This window comes from Pelophylax lessonae (genome assembly GCF_965119305.1).
Source record: "Pelophylax lessonae genome assembly, chromosome: 6".
In the NCBI taxonomy this organism is placed as follows: domain Eukaryota; kingdom Metazoa; phylum Chordata; class Amphibia; order Anura; family Ranidae; genus Pelophylax; species Pelophylax lessonae.
This window is the reverse complement of record NC_138773.1, coordinates 8,707,553-8,729,772: the sequence shown is the minus strand read 5'-3', so window position 1 is coordinate 8,729,772 and position 22,220 is coordinate 8,707,553. Positions and strand designations below refer to the sequence as shown.

Below are 22,220 nucleotides of genomic sequence, written 5' to 3'. Positions count from 1 at the left end.
CGGAGATCATATCCCCCCCTTATGTATTTATACATGGTGATCATATCCCTCCTTATGTATTTATATATGGAGATCATATCCCCCATAAATCTCCTCTTCTCAAGAGAGAATAAATTCAGTTCTTCTAATCTTTTCTCATAGCTGAGCTCCTCCATGCCTCTTATCAGTTTGGCTGCTCTTCTCTGCACTTTCTCCAGTTCCCCGATATCCTTTTTGAGAACTGGAGCCCAAAACTGAACTGCAGATTCCAGTTGAGGTCTTACTAATGATTTGTACAGGGGCAAGTTTATACACAATAAAGTATTAGCATCCAAAAAACATCTGAAGATGACAGGATAGGAAAGTCAGCATGCAAAAAGCTGACAAGATTACATGCGCAGGCTATGGCAGTAAACTGTAGGACACCAGAGCATCTCAAAATGGCAGGGAAACCTGGATGTTGTGGAATTCTTAGTGCATTCTCCCACAAGAGCCGGTTATAACCTGACAATATCATGAAAAAAAGTGTTGTCAGAGTGTAAAATCAGGGCTGGAAGAGATTGCTTAAAAAATAAAAAAAACACACCAGTAACCAGTGAAACAGAAAAGATACCAATCAAACCAATTCAACTCCAAAGACATGCTGGTAGGTTAATTGGATCCTGTATAAAATTGGCCCTACTATGTATGTATGAATGTGAGTTAGGGACCTTAGATTGTAAGCTCCTTGAGGGCAGGGTCTGATGTGAATGTACAATGTATATGTAAAGCGCTGCGTAAATTGACAGCGCTATATAAGTACCTGAAATAATAATAACTGTATTGGTAATTAGTGGAGTCAGTGGTTGTAGGGCAAGGCAGCCGGGATAGGATTGTTTTTTTTTTTGCTATTCTATATACTATAAATACTATATATAAATATATATTATATTGAGTAATTATACATATATTTATACATATTATTAAAAAAATATTAGTAAATAATTAGTAATATTAGTAAATAATACATTATTTGGGATCGTCCATTCAACGCTTTATTTATTCTTTATTTTCTGTACCACTACAAACAGTTTAAACATTTAGATTCTCCTTATAGATTTCAGAGTTTGCTTTATTGCTGTCTTGATCTCTTCATTTCTCAGGGTATAAATGAAGGGATTCAATAGTGGGGTGATCACCGTATAGAGCAATGATAGAACTTTGTTTGCAACCAATAAATGTCCAGGTGGAACCACATAGACCATAATCATGGTGGCATAATAGATGGAGACCACGCCAAGATGGGAACTGCAGGTGGAGAAAGCTTTCTTCTTCCCCGTTGCTGAGGAAATCCTGGTGATTGCTTGGATGATAAACCCGTAAGAAGCTACAATTGCGAGGAACGGCAACATGGTTGCTGATGATGAAAGCAAAGACACAACCATTTTAACCGTGGAAGTGTCGGAACAAGACAGCTTCAGCAAAGGAACAAAGTCACAGAAGAAATGGTCAATGATATTTGAGCTGCAAAAGTTCAATGTTTTTAAGAAACTTAAAGAGATGGACATAATCAAAAATGCTGAAGTCCAGCAGACAAGAATCAGAGAAAGACACAACCTGGGACTCATAATTAGTCTGTAATTGAGGGGTTTGCAGATGGCCAAAAACCTGTCATAGGACATTGCTGAGAGGAGGAAACTCTCTGCCCCAGCAAATAACCCAAAAAAGAAAAACTGTGTGAAACATCCAACAAGAGAAAACATGGCACCATCTCTACGTATTACATGGAGCATGGGGGGAGAAATGTTGCTGGTAAACAAGACCTCTGACAGTGACAGATTGGAGAGGAGAACATACATAGGAGAACGTGAAAGGTCAGAGAAGAACATCAACATGATGATCAGGAGATTACATGATAAAGTCAGAATGTAGATGATTAGGAACATGTTGAAAAGAAAAAGCCTGTAATTAAGGGAAATTCTGAACCCAATTATGAAAACATTGCTGATATAAGACTTGTTTTGAGTGTCTGGCAATTGTTGAAGACTAGAGTCCATCTTCTCTTTTATCATTTAGACCCAAAACAAATATTTTGCAATATTTTTATGTTTTTTTTTTTTGTGTGTTTTTGACTTAAAAAAGTTGTTGTGTAACCTATTCTCTTTGTATGTACTAGCTAGGCCAGCTTTTGCTTGATATTTTAATTAAAGATGGCAAGTGGTGAGCTCCACATTGTACAATAATGAAAAATAAATAATAATAATAATAATAATAATAATAATAATAATAATAATAAAGTAGGAGTGGAAAACTGTAATGTTAGTTACAAATGGGTGAAGGCAATAATTCACCACTATGCAAAAGTCTGATACATAGGGTTACACACCTCCATTCCATATTACTTCAAAAAGAACCAAATCTAAATGCCCATGGGAGTTTTTGGAGGTAATTCAATACACAGAATTATATCTACAAACCATACACTTTATTAAAAATATAAAATCATGTAAAAAATAAGAGTTTAATTAACCCCATGCAGTGATTTACAATTGCAAGTATTTGGCCATATATACGGTACAAAAAGCCTCATCCTATAAATGTCAGACATCGAGCTTGCCAATAAAGTTGATGGATAAGTTGCATCACGGATCCCAATGTATTTCGTGAAACCAAAATCCACTTCCCCAAAATCAAAACCAAATAAACACAAACACAGTACATAAACATTATTTGAGGTTCTTCTGAAGATGCAATACACACTTATAAATCAGCTTAGCGAAGGTGCTTTAATAGAACTATAGAAACTCGGGACCACTACCACTGAGGTACGTCTGTCCTGGGGGCTGTGGAAAGAGGGAAGGTGGTAACCAGCATCACAGCGAGATCACGAACACAAGTAGGCAGGCAAATGCTTCACCAGGATATAAATGAATCCACTTATCCCTACAATAATACAATAATAAGATATTTATATGATAAGGAGCATATGTCACCTTTGTTCAGATGGATATCAAAGTGAGTGCTAGTGAGTCCCAGTGAGTTCTACTGAGTGCTAGTGAGTGAGTTCTAGTTAGTGCTAGTGAGTGCTAGTAAGTGCTAGTGAGTTCTAGTGAGTGCTAGTGAGTTCTAGTGAGTTATACCGAGTGTTAGTGTGTGCTAGTGAGTTCTAGTGAGTTATACCAAGTGTTAGTGTGTGCTAGTGAGTTCTAGTGAGTTTGAGTGTGTGTTAGTGTGTGCTAGTGAGTTCTAGTGAGTTTGAGTGTGTGTTAGTGAGTTCTAGTGAGTTCTACTGAGTGTCAGTGAGTTCTAGTGATTGCTAGTGAGTGCTAATGAGTGCTAGTGAGTGCTAATGAGTTCTAGCCAGTGCTAGAGAGTTCTAGTGAGTGCTAGTAAGTGCTAGGGTCACATACCTTATGGCAGAGCCTGACATGTAGAGAAAGACCTCTCATACAGCCAGCTCTGGCTCAAAGGCCACTGGTGTTGTGAGAGTGGCCGTGAGAGCACGGTGAGGTAAGAGTGCCTGTAAGATCTTCCATTGAATGCAGAGGTGTGTATCAGTTGCTTATGCAGAGTTGGACTGGATAGCTGCAGCAGGAGAAGGCAGCAAGAACAGCAGACCCCAAGCTGGGCAGTCAACAGGTGGTAGCAGATGCAGGTACACAACAGCTGGAGGACCAGCATCACCAGGCACTATGCAGAGCAGGACAGATGGATAACTGGATGCAGGATCAGACAAGCAAGGTCAGCAATGTGTGCTAGTGAGTGCTAGTGAGTGCCAATGAGTTCTAGTGAGTGCTAGTGAGGTCTAGTAAGTGCTAGTGAGTTATAGTGAGTGTTAGTGAGTTCTAGTGAGTGCTAGTGAGGTCTAGTAAGTGCTAGTGAGTTATAGTGAGTGTTAGTGAGTTCTAGTGAGTGCTAGTGAGTTCTAGTGAGTGCTAGTGAGTAGGGTTGAGCGGACACCTAGATGTCCGTGTTCGACGGGTTCGGCCGAACTTTAAAAAAAAGTCCGGGTCCGTGTCCCGGACTTTTACCGAACTTTTCCCGGACACCGAACCCCATTGAAGTCAATGGGGACCCGAACTTTAAGGCACTAAAATGGCTCTAAAACACCAAAGGAAAGGGCTAGAGTGCTGCAAATGGCAGCAAAACGTAATTAAGAGCATGGCAAGTGCTCTGCAAACAAATGTGGATAGGGAAATAACTTAAAACAACAAAAAAAAACAGAAAAATAAAACAATGTTCTTCTTCATCTCTGAAGGACGAGGCCCATATGGAGTAGGAGGGAGGTTGAGGTGGTGGTGGATGTGGCGGTGACATAGGCGTGCGCACAGGGTGTGCTGGGTGTGCCTGGGCACACCCTAATCACCTAGGGCACATAGCATTGCCAGTGAGGAGATGGGAAAGATCTCCCTGGGACCTGCTCTGCTCTATTTCTCCTTGCCTACAGGTACATGGCCCCGATACATTACTCTCCCTGCTGGCAAACACATGCATGTGTATTTCAACTTTGGGGTGCACACCTTAATGCAATAGGCTGCGCACACCTATGGGCGGTGTAGGTGGAAGCGGCGGTGGAGGAGGACCAGGGCCGGATTAACAGCATCATGGGCTTGGTGCTGAGGATTTTGAAGGGCCTTAGGGCCGTGCCTTGCCATTCACCCAGAGGAGGAAGGGTGCAGCCATGCATGCCTAATTCAACATGGGATGCTGTCTCTGAAGCCCATAAACACATCCATGCATCGCCAACTGTCCCTCCTTGTCCGGCCTTCGCGCTGTGTGGGGAGGTTCTGAGGGTGCTGCCTGGGGAAGTGAGCATAGAAGCTAGACTTCTGTGTTTACAAGTGACAGAAGAGCGGTAACAGTGAATATGGCCAACCCGGGGGCCTATATAAAAGGTAGGGGCCTGGAGCTGCAGCTCCAATAGCCCCTACATTAATCTGGCCCTGAGGAGGAGGACGAGGTAGCCAACACTGCTTCTTTTCACAAATTTTAAATGAGGGTACACCCCAAAAGAGTGAGAAAGAGCAAAAATGGAACAATGGGTGGGTAAGGTCGGTATCCATTGCTATTCTGCACAAGGTACGGAAAAGTCCCGTGGGATCCATGCCTGGTTCATTTTAATGAACGTGAGCTTGTCCACATTGTCTCTGGACAGGCGGCTGCGCTTGTCTGTTATAACGCCCCCAGCCGTGCTAAATACCCGTTCAGATAATACACTGGCTGCAGGGCACGCCAGCACCTCCAAGGCGTAAAGGGCAAGCTCAGGCCATGTGCCCAATTTGGAGACCCAGAAGTTGAAGGGGGCAGACCCGTCATTCACTACATGTAGGCGTGTGCACACATACTGCTCCACCATGTTGGTAAAATGCTGCCTCCTGCTAAGACGTTCCATCTGAGCTGCTGATGCTGCTGTTTGTTGTGGCGTGCTGACAAAGCTTTTCCACATTTCGGCCATGCTAACCCTGCCTTCTGAGGTGCTGGCGGTGCCCTGGTTGCGTTGGCGACCTCCTCCTCCTCCTCCTCTGCCTTGTGCTTCCACTGTGGCCCCGCTGTCAGATGGGAATGCCAGCAGCATGGCGTCTACCAGCGTGCGCTTGTACTCGCGCATCTTGCGATCGCGCTCCAGTGAGTGAATTAAGGACGGTACGTTGTCCTTGTAACGGGGATCCAGCAGCGTGGCCACCCAGTAATCAGCACAAGTTAGAATGTGGGCAACTCGGCGGTCGTTGTGGAGACACTGCAGCATGTAATCGCTCATGTGTGCCAGGCTGCCCAGAGGCAACGAAAGGCTGTCCTCTGTGGGAGGTGTATGGTCCGTGTCCTCTGTATCCCCCCAGCCACGCACCAGTGATGGCCATGAGCTGGCCTGGGTGCCACCCTGCTGTGAACATGGTTCCATCTCCTCCTCCAGCTCCTCCTCCTCCTCATCCTCCTCATCCTCCAGAACTGTGCCCCTGCTGGACAATTGCGTCCCTGGCGTTTGCGTGTGCAGGAACCCACCCTCGGAGCCCCTTGCGAATGACTGCCCTGAAAGCCTTGGAAATGTTACCTCTTCATCCTCCTCCTCCTCCTCATCCTGTGCCACATCCTCTTCCATCATCGCCCGAATTGTTTTTTCAAGGAGGCATAGAAGTGGGATAGTTAAGCTGAGAACGGCGTCATTGCCACTGGCCATGTTGGTGGAGTACTCAAAACAGCGCAACAAGGCACACAGGTCTCGCATGGAGGCCCAGTTATTGGTGGTGAAGTGGTGCTGTTCCGCAGAGCGACTCACGCGTGCGTGCTGCAGCTGAAACTCCACTATGGCCTGCTGCTGCTCGCACAGTCTTTCCAGCATGTGCAAGGTGGAGTTCCACCTTGTGGGCACGTCACATATGAGGCGGTGAGCGGGAAGGCCGAAGTTACGCTGCAGCGCTGCCAGGCGAGCAGCAGCAGGGTGAGAACGCCGAAAGTGCGCACAAACGGCCCGCACTTTCTGCAGCAGCTCTGACATATCGGGGTAGTTTTTAAGGAACCTCTGCACCACCAAATTCAGCACATGCGCCAGGCAAGGGATGTGCGTCAAACCGGCTAGGCCCAGAGCTGCTATGAGATTTCGCCCGTTATCGCACACCACCAGGCCGGGCTTGAGGCTCGCTGGCAGCAACCACTCATTTGTCTGCTGTTCCATGCTCCTCCACAACTCCTGCGCGGTGTGTGGTTTGTCCCCCAAACAGGCAAGTTGTAAAACTGCCTGCTGTCGTTTACCCCTGGCCGTGCTGAAGTTGGTGGTGAAGGTGTTACGCTGTCCGGATGAGGAGGCGGTAGAGGATGAGGAAGCGGAGTAGGAGGAGTTAGGAACAGGAGGCAAACTGAAGCGCCCTGCAATCCTCGGTGGTGGAAGGACATGCGCCAAATTGCTATCCGCCTCAGGCCCATCCGCCACTGCATTTACCCAGTGTGCCGTTAGGGAGATATAACGCCCCTGACCGTGCTTACTGGTCCACGTATCCGTAGTTAGGTGGACCTTGGCATAGATGGCGTTGCGCAGTGCACACCTGATTTTTTCCCCCACTTGGTTGTGCAGGGAAGGGATGGCTTGCCTGGAAAAGTAGTGGCGGCTGGGCACGACGTACTGTGGGACAGCCACCGACATAAGGTTTTTAAAACTGTGCGTCTCCACCAGACGGAATGACAGCATTTCAAAGGCCAATAATTTTGAAATGCTGGCATTCAGGGCCAGGGATCGCGGGTGGGTAGGGGGGTACTTCCTCTTCCTCTCAAGTGTTTGGGAGATGGAAAGCTGAACGCTTCCACGGGACATTGTGGAGATGGTTGTTGGTGACCCAGGTGGTGGTGTTGCTGACAGATCGTCTGTTTGCGGGGTGGCAGGTGCCGGTATCACTACAGATGTGGCTGGAGCGGCCGAGACTGCAGCAGAAGAGGAAGCAGGATGAGCCAGAGACGTTTCTTGGTTTTGAAGGTGTGTACTCCACTGCAGCTCGTGCTTTGCACTTAGATGCCTGATCATGCAGGTTGTGCTCAGGTTGAGAAGGTTCATGCCTCGCTTCAAGCTCTGATTGCACAGGGTGCAAACCACTCGTGTCCTGTCATCAGCACATTTTCTAAAGAACTTCCACGCTAGAGAACTCCTTTGAGCTGACTTTGGTGCGCTCGTTCCCTTGCTGCGTTGGGCAGTAGCGGGCGTAGTGTCTAGGGCACGGCCGCTCCGCTTCTGCACCCTGCTCCCTCTTCTGCTGTGCTGGTGGCTCTGTGCGACCACCGCCTCTTCCTCCAAACTACTCAGTTCACCTGCATGACGTTCATTCCATGTGGGGTCGAGGACCTCATCGTCCTCCACATCATCTTCCACCCAGTCTTCACCCCTGCCCTCCTTGTCGGTCTCCACAATGCTGAACGCCGCAGCAGTTGGCACCTGCGTTTCGTCATCATCGGAGACGTGCTGCGATGATCCTTGCATGTACTCATCTTGAGAAATAAGTGGTTGGGCATCGCTGCACTCAATCTCTTCCACTTCTGGGGCAGGGCTAGGTGGATGGCCCTGGGAAACCCTGCTGACAGAGTCCTCAAAAAGAATAAGAGACTGCTGTATGGCTTGGGGCTCAGACTGCTGGCCTGATTTGCAAGGGGGTGAGGTGAAAGACGGTTGGACATTGGCTGCAGGTGCCAACTCTGACCTTTCTGCAGTAGACTGGGTGGGAGACAATGTGAAGGAACTGGAGGCACTGTCAGCAGCAAACCAATCTACTATCGCCTCAACTTGTTCTGGCCTCATCACTTCTAGGGGCGTTTGATGCCCTACCAAATACTGATGCAGGTTCTGTCGCCTACTCACACTTGAGGAAGGTGTTTCACTTGTGCGTGTAGCTGGCACAGATCGACCATGTCCTCTCCTTGCAACAGGAGCTCTACCAGCAGCACCACGACCCAGGCCACGGCCCTTATTTGACGGTCTCCTCATATTTCTGTAATTTAAGATCTTGCCCTAGAAAGGTTTTTATTGAATAGCGGAATAGAAAATATGATCCAAAAAAAGTGTATGTATATCACACGTACACAACCACACTAGGCCCCAATTACTATTGTTTGTACCCCTAAAAGGCTAGGAGTAGGGGGAGTATGGAACAGGCAGCACCCTCAAACCTTCAGAAGTATGAGATGAACCCCAACAACTTGGAAAGGTGGATCTCTCTCACACGTACCGACACAGACTATCCCGCAATTCAATTGATCCTCAAAGGTTTTTATTGAATAGCGGAATAGGAAATATGATCAAAAAAAGTGTATGTATCTCGCACGTACACAACCACACTAGGCCCCAATTACTATTGTTTGTACCCCTAAAAGGCTAGATGAGGAGTAGGGGGGGTATGGAACAGGCAGCACCCTCAAACCTTCAGAAGTATGAGATGAACCCCAACAACTTGGAAAGGTGGATCTCTCTCACACGTACCGACACAGACTATCCCGCAATTCAATTGATCCTCAAAGGTTTTTATTGAATAGCGGAATAGGAAATATGATCAAAAAAAGTGTATGTATCTCGCACGTACACAACCACACTAGGCCCCAATTACTATTGTTTGTACCCCTAAAAGGCTAGATGAGGAGTAGGGGGGGTATGGAACAGGCAGCACCCTCAAACCTTCAGAAGTATGAGATGAACCCCAACAACTTGGAAAGGTGGATCTCTCTCACACGTACCGACACAGACTATCCCGCAATTCAATTGATCCTCAAAGGTTTTTATTGAATAGCGGAATAGGAAATATGATCAAAAAAAGTGTATGTATCTCGCACGTACACAACCACACTAGGCCCCAATTACTATTGTTTGTACCCCTAAAAGGCTAGATGAGGAGTAGGGGGGGTATGGAACAGGCAGCACCCTCAAACCTTCAGAAGTATGAGATGAACCCCAACAACTTGGAAAGGTGGATCTCTCTCACACGTACCGACACAGACTATCCCCCAATTTAACTGATCCCCAAAGGTTTTTGATTAAATAGCGGAATAGAAAATATGATCCCAAAAAAGTGTATGTATATCACACGTACACAACCACACTAGGCCCCAATTACTATTGTTTGTACCCCTAAAAGGCTAGGAGTAGGGGGGGTATGGAACAGGCAGCACCCTCAAACCTTCAGAAGTATGAGATGAACCCCAACAACTTGGAAAGGTGGATCTCTCTCACACGTACCAACACAGACTATCCCCCAATTTAACTGATCCCCAAAGGTTTTTGATTAAATAGCGGAATAGAAAATATGATCCCAAAAAAGTGTATGTATATCACACGTACACAACCACACTAGGCCCCAATTACTATTGTTTGTACCCCTAAAAGGCTAGGAGTAGGGGGGGTATGGAACAGGCAGCACCCTCAAACCTTCAGAAGTATGAGATGAACCCCAACAACTTGGAAAGGTGGATCTCTCTCACACGTACCAACACAGACTATCCCCCAATTTAACTGATCCCCAAAGGTTTTTGATTAAATAGCGGAATAGAAAATATGATCCCAAAAAAGTGTATGTATATCACACGTACACAACCACACTAGGCCCCAATTACTATTGTTTGTACCCCTAAAAGGCTAGGAGTAGGGGGGGTATGGAACAGGCAGCACCCTCAAACCTTCAGAAGTATGAGATGAACCCCAACAACTTGGAAAGGTGGATCTCTCTCACACGTACCAACACAGACTATCCCCCAATTTAACTGATCCCCAAAGGTTTTTGATTAAATAGCGGAATAGAAAATATGATCCCAAAAAAGTGTATGTATATCACACGTACACAACCACACTAGGCCCCAATTACTATTGTTTGTACCCCTAAAAGGCTAGGAGTAGGGGGAGTATGGAACAGGCAGCACCCTCAAACCTTCAGAAGTATGAGATGAACCCCAACAACTTGGAAAGGTGGATCTCTCTCACACGTACCAACACAGACTATCCCCCAATTTAACTGATCCCCAAAGGTTTTTGATTAAATAGCGGAATAGAAAATATGATCCCAAAAAAGTGTATGTATATCACACGTACACAACCACACTAGGCCCCAATTACTATTGTTTGTACCCCTAAAAGGCTAGGAGTAGGGGGGGTATGGAACAGGCAGCACCCTCAAACCTTCAGAAGTATGAGATGAACCCCAACAACTTGGAAAGGTGGATCTCTCTCACACGTACCAACACAGACTATCCCCCAATTTAACTGATCCCCAAAGGTTTTTGATTAAATAGCGGAATAGAAAATATGATCCCAAAAAAGTGTATGTATATCACACGTACACAACCACACTAGGCCCCAATTACTATTGTTTGTACCCCTAAAAGTCTAGGAGTAGGGGGAGTATGGAACAGGCAGCACCCTCAAACCTTCAGAAGTATGAGATGAACCCCAACAACTTGGAAAGGTGGATCTCTCTCACACGTACCAACACAGACTATCCCCCAATTTAACTGATCCCCAAAGGTTTTTGATTAAATAGCGGAATAGAAAATATGATCCCAAAAAAGTGTATGTATATCACACGTACACAACCACACTAGGCCCCAATTACTATTGTTTGTACCCCTAAAAGGCTAGGAGTAGGGGGAGTATGGAACAGGCAGCACCCTCAAACCTTCAGAAGTATGAGATGAACCCCAACAACTTGGAAAGGTGGATCTCTCTCACACGTACCAACACAGACTATCCCCCAATTTAACTGATCCCCAAAGGTTTTTGATTAAATAGCGGAATAGAAAATATGATCCCAAAAAAGTGTATGTATATCACACGTACACAACCACACTAGGCCCCAATTACTATTGTTTGTACCCCTAAAAGGCTAGGAGTAGGGGGGGTATGGAACAGGCAGCACCCTCAAACCTTCAGAAGTATGAGATGAACCCCAACAACTTGGAAAGGTGGATCTCTCTCACACGTACCAACACAGACTATCCCCCAATTTAACTGATCCCCAAAGGTTTTTGATTAAATAGCGGAATAGAAAATATGATCCCAAAAAAGTGTATGTATATCACACGTACACAACCACACTAGGCCCCAATTACTATTGTTTGTACCCCTAAAAGGCTAGGAGTAGGGGGAGTATGGAACAGGCAGCACCCTCAAACCTTCAGAAGTATGAGATGAACCCCAACAACTTGGAAAGGTGGATCTCTTTCACACGTACCAACACAGACTATCCCCCAATTTAACTGATCCCCAAAGGTTTTTGATTAAATAGCGGAATAGAAAATATGATCCCAAAAAAGTGTATGTATATCACACGTACACAACCACACTAGGCCCCAATTACTATTGTTTGTACCCCTAAAAGGCTAGGAGTAGGGGGGGTATGGAACAGGCAGCACCCTCAAACCTTCAGAAGTATGAGATGAACCCCAACAACTTGGAAAGGTGGATCTCTCTCACACGTACCAACACAGACTATCCCCTAATTTAACTGATCCCCAAAGGTTTTTGATTAAATAGCGGAATAGAAAATATGATCCCAAAAAAGTGTATGTATATCACACGTACACAACCACACTAGGCCCCAATTACTATTGTTTGTACCCCTAAAAGGCTAGGAGTAGGGGGGAGTATGGAACAGGCAGCACCCTCAAACCTTCAGAAGTATGAGATGAACCCCAACAACTTGGAAAGGTGGATCTCTCTCACACGTACCAACACAGACTATCCCCCAATTTAACTGATCCCCAAAGGTTTTTGATTAAATAGCGGAATAGAAAATATGATCCCAAAAAAGTGTATGTATATCACACGTACACAACCACACTAGGCCCCAATTACTATTGTTTGTACCCCTAAAAGGCTAGATGAGGAGTAGGGGGAGTATGGAACAGGCAGCACCCTCAAACCTTCAGAAGTATGAGATGAACCCCAACAACTTGGAAAGGTGGATCTCTCTCACACGTACCGACACAGACTATCCCGCAATTCAATTGATCCTCAAAGGTTTTTATTGAATAGCGGAATAGGAAATATGATCAAAAAAAGTGTATGTATCTCGCACGTACACAACCACACTAGGCCCCAATTACTATTGTTTGTACCCCTAAAAGGCTAGATGAGGAGTAGGGGGGGTATGGAACAGGCAGCACCCTCAAACCTTCAGAAGTATGAGATGAACCCCAACAACTTGGAAAGGTGGATCTCTCTCACACGTACCGACACAGACTATCCCCCAATTTAACTGATCCCCAGAGGTTTTTGATTAAATAGCGGAATAGAAAATATGATCCCAAAAAAGTGTATGTATATCACACGTACACAACCACACTAGGCCCCAATTACTATTGTTTGTACCCCTAAAAGGCTAGGAGTAGGGGGAGTATGGAACAGGCAGCACCCTCAAACCTTCAGAAGTATGAGATGAACCCCAACAACTTGGAAAGGTGGATCTCTCTCACACGTACCAACACAGACTATCCCCCAATTTAACTGATCCCCAAAGGTTTTTGATTAAATAGCGGAATAGAAAATATGATCCCAAAAAAGTGTATGTATATCACACGTACACAACCACACTAGGCCCCAATTACTATTGTTTGTACCCCTAAAAGGCTAGATGAGGAGTAGGGGGAGTATGGAACAGGCAGCACCCTCAAACCTTCAGAAGTATGAGATGAACCCCAACAACTTGGAAAGGTGGATCTCTCTCACACGTACCGACACAGACTATCCCGCAATTCAATTGATCCTCAAAGGTTTTTATTGAATAGCGGAATAGGAAATATGATCAAAAAAAGTGTATGTATCTCGCACGTACACAACCACACTAGGCCCCAATTACTATTGTTTGTACCCCTAAAAGGCTAGATGAGGAGTAGGGGGGGTATGGAACAGGCAGCACCCTCAAACCTTCAGAAGTATGAGATGAACCCCAACAACTTGGAAAGGTGGATCTCTCTCACACGTACCGACACAGACTATCCCGCAATTCAATTGATCCTCAAAGGTTTTTATTGAATAGCGGAATAGGAAATATGATCAAAAAAAGTGTATGTATCTCGCACGTACACAACCACACTAGGCCCCAATTACTATTGTTTGTACCCCTAAAAGGCTAGATGAGGAGTAGGGGGGGTATGGAACAGGCAGCACCCTCAAACCTTCAGAAGTATGAGATGAACCCCAACAACTTGGAAAGGTGGATCTCTCTCACACGTACCGACACAGACTATCCCCCAATTTAACTGATCCCCAAAGGTTTTTGATTAAATAGCGGAATAGAAAATATGATCCCAAAAAAGTGTATGTATATCACACGTACACAACCACACTAGGCCCCAATTACTATTGTTTGTACCCCTAAAAGGCTAGGAGTAGGGGGGGTATGGAACAGGCAGCACCCTCAAACCTTCAGAAGTATGAGATGAACCCCAACAACTTGGAAAGGTGGATCTCTCTCACACGTACCAACACAGACTATCCCCCAATTTAACTGATCCCCAAAGGTTTTTGATTAAATAGCGGAATAGAAAATATGATTCCAAAAAAGTGTATGTATATCACACGTACACAACCACACTAGGCCCCAATTACTATTGTTTGTACCCCTAAAAGGCTAGGAGTAGGGGGGGTATGGAACAGGCAGCACCCTCAAACCTTCAGAAGTATGAGATGAACCCCAACAACTTGGAAAGGTGGATCTCTCTCACACGTACCAACACAGACTATCCCCCAATTTAACTGATCCCCAAAGGTTTTTGATTAAATAGCGGAATAGAAAATATGATCCCAAAAAAGTGTATGTATATCACACGTACACAACCACACTAGGCCCCAATTACTATTGTTTGTACCCCTAAAAGGCTAGGAGTAGGGGGGGTATGGAACAGGCAGCACCCTCAAACCTTCAGAAGTATGAGATGAACCCCAACAACTTGGAAAGGTGGATCTCTCTCACACGTACCAACACAGACTATCCCCCAATTTAACTGATCCCCAAAGGTTTTTGATTAAATAGCGGAATAGAAAATATGATCCCAAAAAAGTGTATGTATATCACACGTACACAACCACACTAGGCCCCAATTACTATTGTTTGTACCCCTAAAAGGCTAGGAGTAGGGGGAGTATGGAACAGGCAGCACCCTCAAACCTTCAGAAGTATGAGATGAACCCCAACAACTTGGAAAGGTGGATCTCTCTCACACGTACCAACACAGACTATCCCCCAATTTAACTGATCCCCAAAGGTTTTTGATTAAATAGCGGAATAGAAAATATGATCCCAAAAAAGTGTATGTATATCACACGTACACAACCACACTAGGCCCCAATTACTATTGTTTGTACCCCTAAAAGGCTAGGAGTAGGGGGAGTATGGAACAGGCAGCACCCTCAAACCTTCAGAAGTATGAGATGAACCCCAACAACTTGGAAAGGTGGATCTCTCTCACACGTACCAACACAGACTATCCCCCAATTTAACTGATCCCCAAAGGTTTTTGATTAAATAGCGGAATAGAAAATATGATCCCAAAAAAGTGTATGTATATCACACGTACACAACCACACTAGGCCCCAATTACTATTGTTTGTACCCCTAAAAGGCTAGGAGTAGGGGGGGTATGGAACAGGCAGCACCCTCAAACCTTCAGAAGTATGAGATGAACCCCAACAACTTGGAAAGGTGGATCTCTCTCACACGTACCAACACAGACTATCCCCCAATTTAACTGATCCCCAAAGGTTTTTGATTAAATAGCGGAATAGAAAATATGATCCCAAAAAAGTGTATGTATATCACACGTACACAACCACACTAGGCCCCAATTACTATTGTTTGTACCCCTAAAAGGCTAGGAGTAGGGGGAGTATGGAACAGGCAGCACCCTCAAACCTTCAGAAGTATGAGATGAACCCCAACAACTTGGAAAGGTGGATCTCTCTCACACGTACCAACACAGACTATCCCCCAATTTAACTGATCCCCAAAGGTTTTTGATTAAATAGCGGAATAGAAAATATGATCCCAAAAAAGTGTATGTATATCACACGTACACAACCACACTAGGCCCCAATTACTATTGTTTGTACCCCTAAAAGGCTAGGAGTAGGGGGAGTATGGAACAGGCAGCACCCTCAAACCTTCAGAAGTATGAGATGAACCCCAACAACTTGGAAAGGTGGATCTCTCTCACACGTACCAACACAGACTATCCCCCAATTTAACTGATCCCCAAAGGTTTTTGATTAAATAGCGGAATAGAAAATATGATCCCAAAAAAGTGTATGTATATCACACGTACACAACCACACTAGGCCCCAATTACTATTGTTTGTACCCCTAAAAGGCTAGGAGTAGGGGGGGTATGGAACAGGCAGCACCCTCAAACCTTCAGAAGTATGAGATGAACCCCAACAACTTGGAAAGGTGGATCTCTCTCACACGTACCAACACAGACTATCCCCCAATTTAACTGATCCCCAAAGGTTTTTGATTAAATAGCGGAATAGAAAATATGATCCCAAAAAAGTGTATGTATATCACACGTACACAACCACACTAGGCCCCAATTACTATTGTTTGTACCCCTAAAAGGCTAGGAGTAGGGGGAGTATGGAACAGGCAGCACCCTCAAACCTTCAGAAGTATGAGATGAACCCCAACAACTTGGAAAGGTGGATCTCTCTCACACGTACCAACACAGACTATCCCCCAATTTAACTGATCCCCAAAGGTTTTTGATTAAATAGCGGAATAGAAAATATGATCCCAAAAAAGTGTATGTATATCACACGTACACAACCACACTAGGCCCCAATTACTATTGTTTGTACCCCTAAAAGGCTAGGAGTAGGGGGGGTATGGAACAGGCAGCACCCTCAAACCTTCAGAAGTATGAGATGAACCCCAACAACTTGGAAAGGTGGATCTCTCTCACACGTACCAACACAGACTATCCCCCAATTTAACTGATCCCCAAAGGTTTTTGATTAAATAGCGGAATAGAAAATATGATCCCAAAAAAGTGTATGTATATCACACGTACACAACCACACTAGGCCCCAATTACTATTGTTTGTACCCCTAAAAGGCTAGATGAGGAGTAGGGGGAGTATGGAACAGGCAGCACCCTCAAACCTTCAGAAGTATGAGATGAACCCCAACAACTTGGAAAGGTGGATCTCTCTCACACGTACCAACACAGACTATCCCCCAATTTAACTGATCCCCAAAGGTTTTTGATTAAATAGCGGAATAGAAAATATGATCCCAAAAAAGTGTATGTATATCACACGTACACAACCACACTAGGCCCCAATTACTATTGTTTGTACCCCTAAAAGGCTAGGAGTAGGGGGAGTATGGAACAGGCAGCACCCTCAAACCTTCAGAAGTATGAGATGAACCCCAACAACTTGGAAAGGTGGATCTCTCTCACACGTACCAACACAGACTATCCCCCAATTTAACTGATCCCCAAAGGTTTTTGATTAAATAGCGGAATAGAAAATATGATCCCAAAAAAGTGTATGTATATCACACGTACACAACCACACTAGGCCCCAATTACTATTGTTTGTACCCCTAAAAGGCTAGGAGTAGGGGGGGTATGGAACAGGCAGCACCCTCAAACCTTCAGAAGTATGAGATGAACCCCAACAACTTGGAAAGGTGGATCTCTCTCACACGTACCAACACAGACTATCCCCCAATTTAACTGATCCCCAAAGGTTTTTGATTAAATAGCGGAATAGAAAATATGATCCCAAAAAAGTGTATGTATATCACACGTACACAACCACACTAGGCCCCAATTACTATTGTTTGTACCCCTAAAAGGCTAGGAGTAGGGGGAGTATGGAACAGGCAGCACCCTCAAACCTTCAGAAGTATGAGATGAACCCCAACAACTTGGAAAGGTGGATCTCTTTCACACGTACCAACACAGACTATCCCCCAATTTAACTGATCCCCAAAGGTTTTTGATTAAATAGCGGAATAGAAAATATGATCCCAAAAAAGTGTATGTATATCACACGTACACAACCACACTAGGCCCCAATTACTATTGTTTGTACCCCTAAAAGGCTAGATGAGGAGTAGGGGGAGTATGGAACAGGCAGCACCCTCAAACCTTCAGAAGTATGAGATGAACCCCAACAACTTGGAAAGGTGGATCTCTCTCACACGTACCAACACAGACTATCCCCCAATTTAACTGATCCCCAAAGGTTTTTGATTAAATAGCGGAATAGAAAATATGATCCCAAAAAAGTGTATGTATATCACACGTACACAACCACACTAGGCCCCAATTACTATTGTTTGTACCCCTAAAAGGCTAGGAGTAGGGGGAGTATGGAACAGGCAGCACCCTCAAACCTTCAGAAGTATGAGATGAACCCCAACAACTTGGAAAGGTGGATCTCTCTCACACGTACCAACACAGACTATCCCCCAATTTAACTGATCCCCAAAGGTTTTTGATTAAATAGCGGAATAGAAAATATGATCCCAAAAAAGTGTATGTATATCACACGTACACAACCACACTAGGCCCCAATTACTATTGTTTGTACCCCTAAAAGGCTAGGAGTAGGGGGGGTATGGAACAGGCAGCACCCTCAAACCTTCAGAAGTATGAGATGAACCCCAACAACTTGGAAAGGTGGATCTCTCTCACACGTACCAACACAGACTATCCCCCAATTTAACTGATCCCCAAAGGTTTTTGATTAAATAGCGGAATAGAAAATATGATCCCAAAAAAGTGTATGTATATCACACGTACACAACCACACTAGGCCCCAATTACTATTGTTTGTACCCCTAAAAGGCTAGATGAGGAGTAGGGGGAGTATGGAACAGGCAGCACCCTCAAACCTTCAGTATGAGATTGTGTTCACTGTACCCCACAAAGATTGAGTTCACTGCACCCCACAATGATTGTGTTCACTGCACCCCACAAAGATTGTGTTCACTGCACCTCACAAAGATTGTGTTCACTGTACCCCCCAAAGATTGTGTTCACTGCACCCCACAAAGATTCTGTTCACTGTACCCCACAAAGATTGTGTTCACTGCACCCCAAAAAGATTGTGTTCACTGCACCCCAAAAAGGATGTTGTTCACTGCACCCCAAAAAGGATGTTGTTCACTCCACCCCAAAAAGATTGTGTTCACTGCACCCCACAAAGATTGTGTTCACTGCACCCCAAAAAGATTGTGTTCACTGCACCCCAAAAATGATTTTGTTCACTGCACCCCAAAAAGGATTTTGTTCACTGCACCCCAAAAAGGATGTTGTTCACTCCACCCCAAAAAGATTGTGTTCACTGCACCCCAAAAAGATTGTGTTCACTGCACCCCACAAAGGATTTTGTTCACTGCACCCCAAAAAGATTGTGTTCACTGCACCCCAAAAAGGATGTTGTTCACTGCACCCCAAAAAGGATTTTGTTCACTGCACCCCAAAAAGATTGTGTTCACTGCACCCCACAAAGGATTTTGTTCACTGCACCCCACAAAGATTGTGTTCACTGCACACCAAAAAGGATTGTGTTCACTGCACCCCAAAAAGATTTTGTTCACTGCACCCCAAAAAGATTGTGTTCACTGCAGCCCAAAAAGATTGTGTTCACTGCAGCCCAAAAAGATTGTGTTCACTGCAGCCCAAAAAGATTGTGTTCACTGCAGCTCACACACAGAAAAATGGATGTGGATCACTGACACCTGCCTATCTCCAATCCCACACCACACAGCAATATCGATTGTAGTTTGTAGAACACAGTTTCCCTAAAATTCAGCAGACTCTGTCCCTAACAGGATTGAGAAGAGATCGTAGATCAGGATTGAGTGCAGACCCCACCCCCCACACAGCAATATCGATTGTAGTTTGTAGAAGACACTGACCCTATATAATTCAGCAGACTCTATCCCTAAAATGCCTACAACTCGCCCTGCCTAAACACTCCGACCTGTCCCTCAATTCTATCCGGACACAAATGGTTTTTTCCTGCCTATCTTTCCCTAATCAGCAGCCAGCACGTTGATGTGTGCTCTGTCCCTGAATCTAAGCAGCATAATGACGCCGCTGCGGCTGCCTCGAACTTATAAAGACTTGGTCACATGCTTCAGACGGCCAATCACAGCTACTGAGACATTTGCAGGCATGGCTGGGATGGCTTAAGGCACACCAGTTAAACGATTGTTGATTGGCTGTTGAAAGCCCGCCATGAAAAGAGCGCCAAAGCATGCAAAACCCGGAAATAAAACGACCGAACACGGATTTTTACCCGAACATACAGTAAAGTGTCCGTGTCCGTGTTCGGGTACAAAAAATCCAATTATTCGGTACGAACACGAATAATACAGTCCGTGTTCGCTCAACACTACTAGTGAGGTCTACTGAGTGCTTGTGAGTTCCAGTGAGTGCTAGTGAGATCTAGTGAGTGCTAGTGAGTTCTAGTGAGTTCTAGTAAGTGCTAGTGAGTTCTAGTGATTGAGAATGAGTGATTTAATGTGCTGCTATCCATTAGGGAAAATATCTGTTGTGAATGGATTGACCATTCAAGCCACAACAAATAACACATTTAATTTTGGCACTACAATCTAAGAACTATGAGATATTGGCCATGCCTAGGTGAAGGCTAAGGTATTTAAGGCAGGTTAGTGTTGCTTAGTGGGTGTGGTCAAGGTGGTGATGGGTTAAAGCAGAAATAACTATCACTTAATAGTACTGTACTGCTGAACATGGTTGAATAAATGCTATTTTCCCCTTGCTGTGTTTAGAGTTTTTTTAAACCCAAACAATATTCATGTGCTTGCTAAAAAATATTCACTATTCACTATTAGTGAATAAACTAAGTGATAAAAATATGTTTTATGTAAAGGAATTGTGCAAAAATTTTGGTAAAACTATGTTATAAAATGCAAAAAGTTCTCAGTTTCAAAGCTTCCACCTCAGACCCCAGATGATTCTTGTTACTGAGAAACACGTTGGGAGGAGCAGCACATGTGACGTAATTCCACAAATCAGGCTGACCACTTGGTCCTGCTAGCTGTTTGTAACACATGCTGTTTTAGTCCTTGGAGATTGTGTTTTATTAAAATAAACTGGTAAAATATTACACTTTGTGGATCTCCCTCTCTACTTTAATCCCCTCCATGGAAACTATTTAATCAGGAGTTCAGGGAGCTTTTGTACTCTGGATCGTAGTGTATGTGTTTGAGGGAAATGGCCATAGGAGAGCTGACAATGTTGTCAATACTGGTAATGGGTGCAACCGGCGCATTCCCGTGCACACTGGCACAACAAGGATAAACGGGCGCACGCTAGTGCGTGACAGTGGGTATTCGCAAACACAGTGCGCAACGGCACATGCATTACGTGACAAATGCGGCCACTCACTGGCCTTTAAAAGACTGCTGCTGAGCCCATCCGATTGCTGGATTATCGTCAGCCTTCCTGTATTCCTGAGCCTCTGTGCATATTTTCTTGGATTTCCTGTTGTAACCCGGCTTGCTCCTGACCTGTCTGATCTCCTCTCCTGGCTTTGACCCCCTGGCTTGTTCTACCGACCCTGCTGCTCTCCAGCTTGCATTACGGACTTTGCTACTATTACCTACTCCTTGCTTGCCTTTCTGTGTATGACCTTGGCTAGTTTCTGTTCCTGCTACCTGCCTCTGCTTCCTGACCGATCCACCATGTTTGACCCCTGGCCTGGCTTTCACTGCCATCTCCTGTGTGCACTACTGCCAAGTACAACTGAGATTCCCTATGAAACAATGGCCTAGCTGTGTATCCTGCCTCCTCCAGTATACATCAGGTGACCACCGGTCTAACTCTTCAGTACCCACTTGGCAACCTGTGCTTCTTTGGGCACTCCACCTCCTGTAACACCTTCAGGGGGGTACTGCAATTAGCCGCAAGGGGAGCCCTCTCAGCACTCCTCCGACCAGGTACGTGACAATCAGGGGCGTAACTACAGGGGTTGCAGGGGGTGCAATTGCAACCGGGCCCCATGCTCCAGGGGGCCTGCACGGCTCCCCTTTACACCTGGATAGGAGGGCGGCGGGGGCAGCATGTATAGAAATCACTGTCCTCCTTTTTCCTCCTGTAGCTGCAGGAGGAAATGGAGGAGATTGGTTCCTCTGTATGCAGCCCCCACCACTCCTCCTATCCAGTTCACTTGTGTTCTGCTGTCTTTGCAGGACTTGTGAAAGGGTCCCACTGCGGGACCGTAATAAAGGGCCCCGCAACAATAGTAAAGGGTCCAAAGAGCAGTGGGAAGAGCCCCAGGCTTGAAGGGAAGGGCCCCAGCCAGGGGTCCGGGGGGCCCTTCATGGTTTCTTGCACCGGGGCCCTGAAGGTTCTAGTTACGCCTCTGGTGACAATGTGTCTGCTGTGGTTTTTGGTGATCTCCGTGTGGGATCAGAACAGCTGGCAAGGAGCTCATTTACCAATTTGTGGTGATTCTTTTCGGGAGCACTTTTCATGGTGGTGCACATTATCAGAATTGTTTTTTACTGCAAGATGGAAGAAACGCTGATGTTTTGGAAATGAGCACTTTTTGCGCTTTATAACATATTTGCACTATCATTTTTGCACAATTTTGCTCAAGATGAGTTTATTATGTTTAAGACACTTTACTGTGTTTCTTATGAGATGTTTAGAATTTTCTCCCTGTGCTGTGCAAGTCCTGTAGACTCTTTGTTTGAAGATGGACATGGTGCAGTGGTGGCTGAAAGTAATAGTTTTACTGCAGTAACTTGGTGGAACATGCC

The 22,220-nt window shown here is 45.1% G+C and overlaps 2 protein-coding genes across 2 annotated transcripts in view; one reads left to right on the top strand and one right to left on the bottom strand.

Annotated features, from left to right (window-relative positions):
- LOC309558391 (uncharacterized protein) overlaps window positions 1-22,220 on the top strand; it is a gene marked incomplete at its 3' end in the record, with an annotated part of 897,500 nt that overhangs the window by 450,072 nt on the left and 425,208 nt on the right. The gene's annotated exons all lie outside the window — the stretch shown is intronic.
- Window positions 1,046-1,999, bottom strand: LOC309558843 (olfactory receptor 1468-like). The gene has a single exon (XM_082261924.1). The coding sequence runs from the start codon at window positions 1,902-1,904 to the stop codon at window positions 1,059-1,061; it is 846 nt and encodes a 281-aa protein (XP_082118050.1). The 5' UTR covers window positions 1,905-1,999; the 3' UTR covers window positions 1,046-1,058.

Coding starts and splice junctions, on each gene's coding strand:
- LOC309558843 (XM_082261924.1), bottom strand. CDS start 1,904: ATGTTCCTAATCATCTACATTCTGACTTTATCATGTAATCTCCTGATC.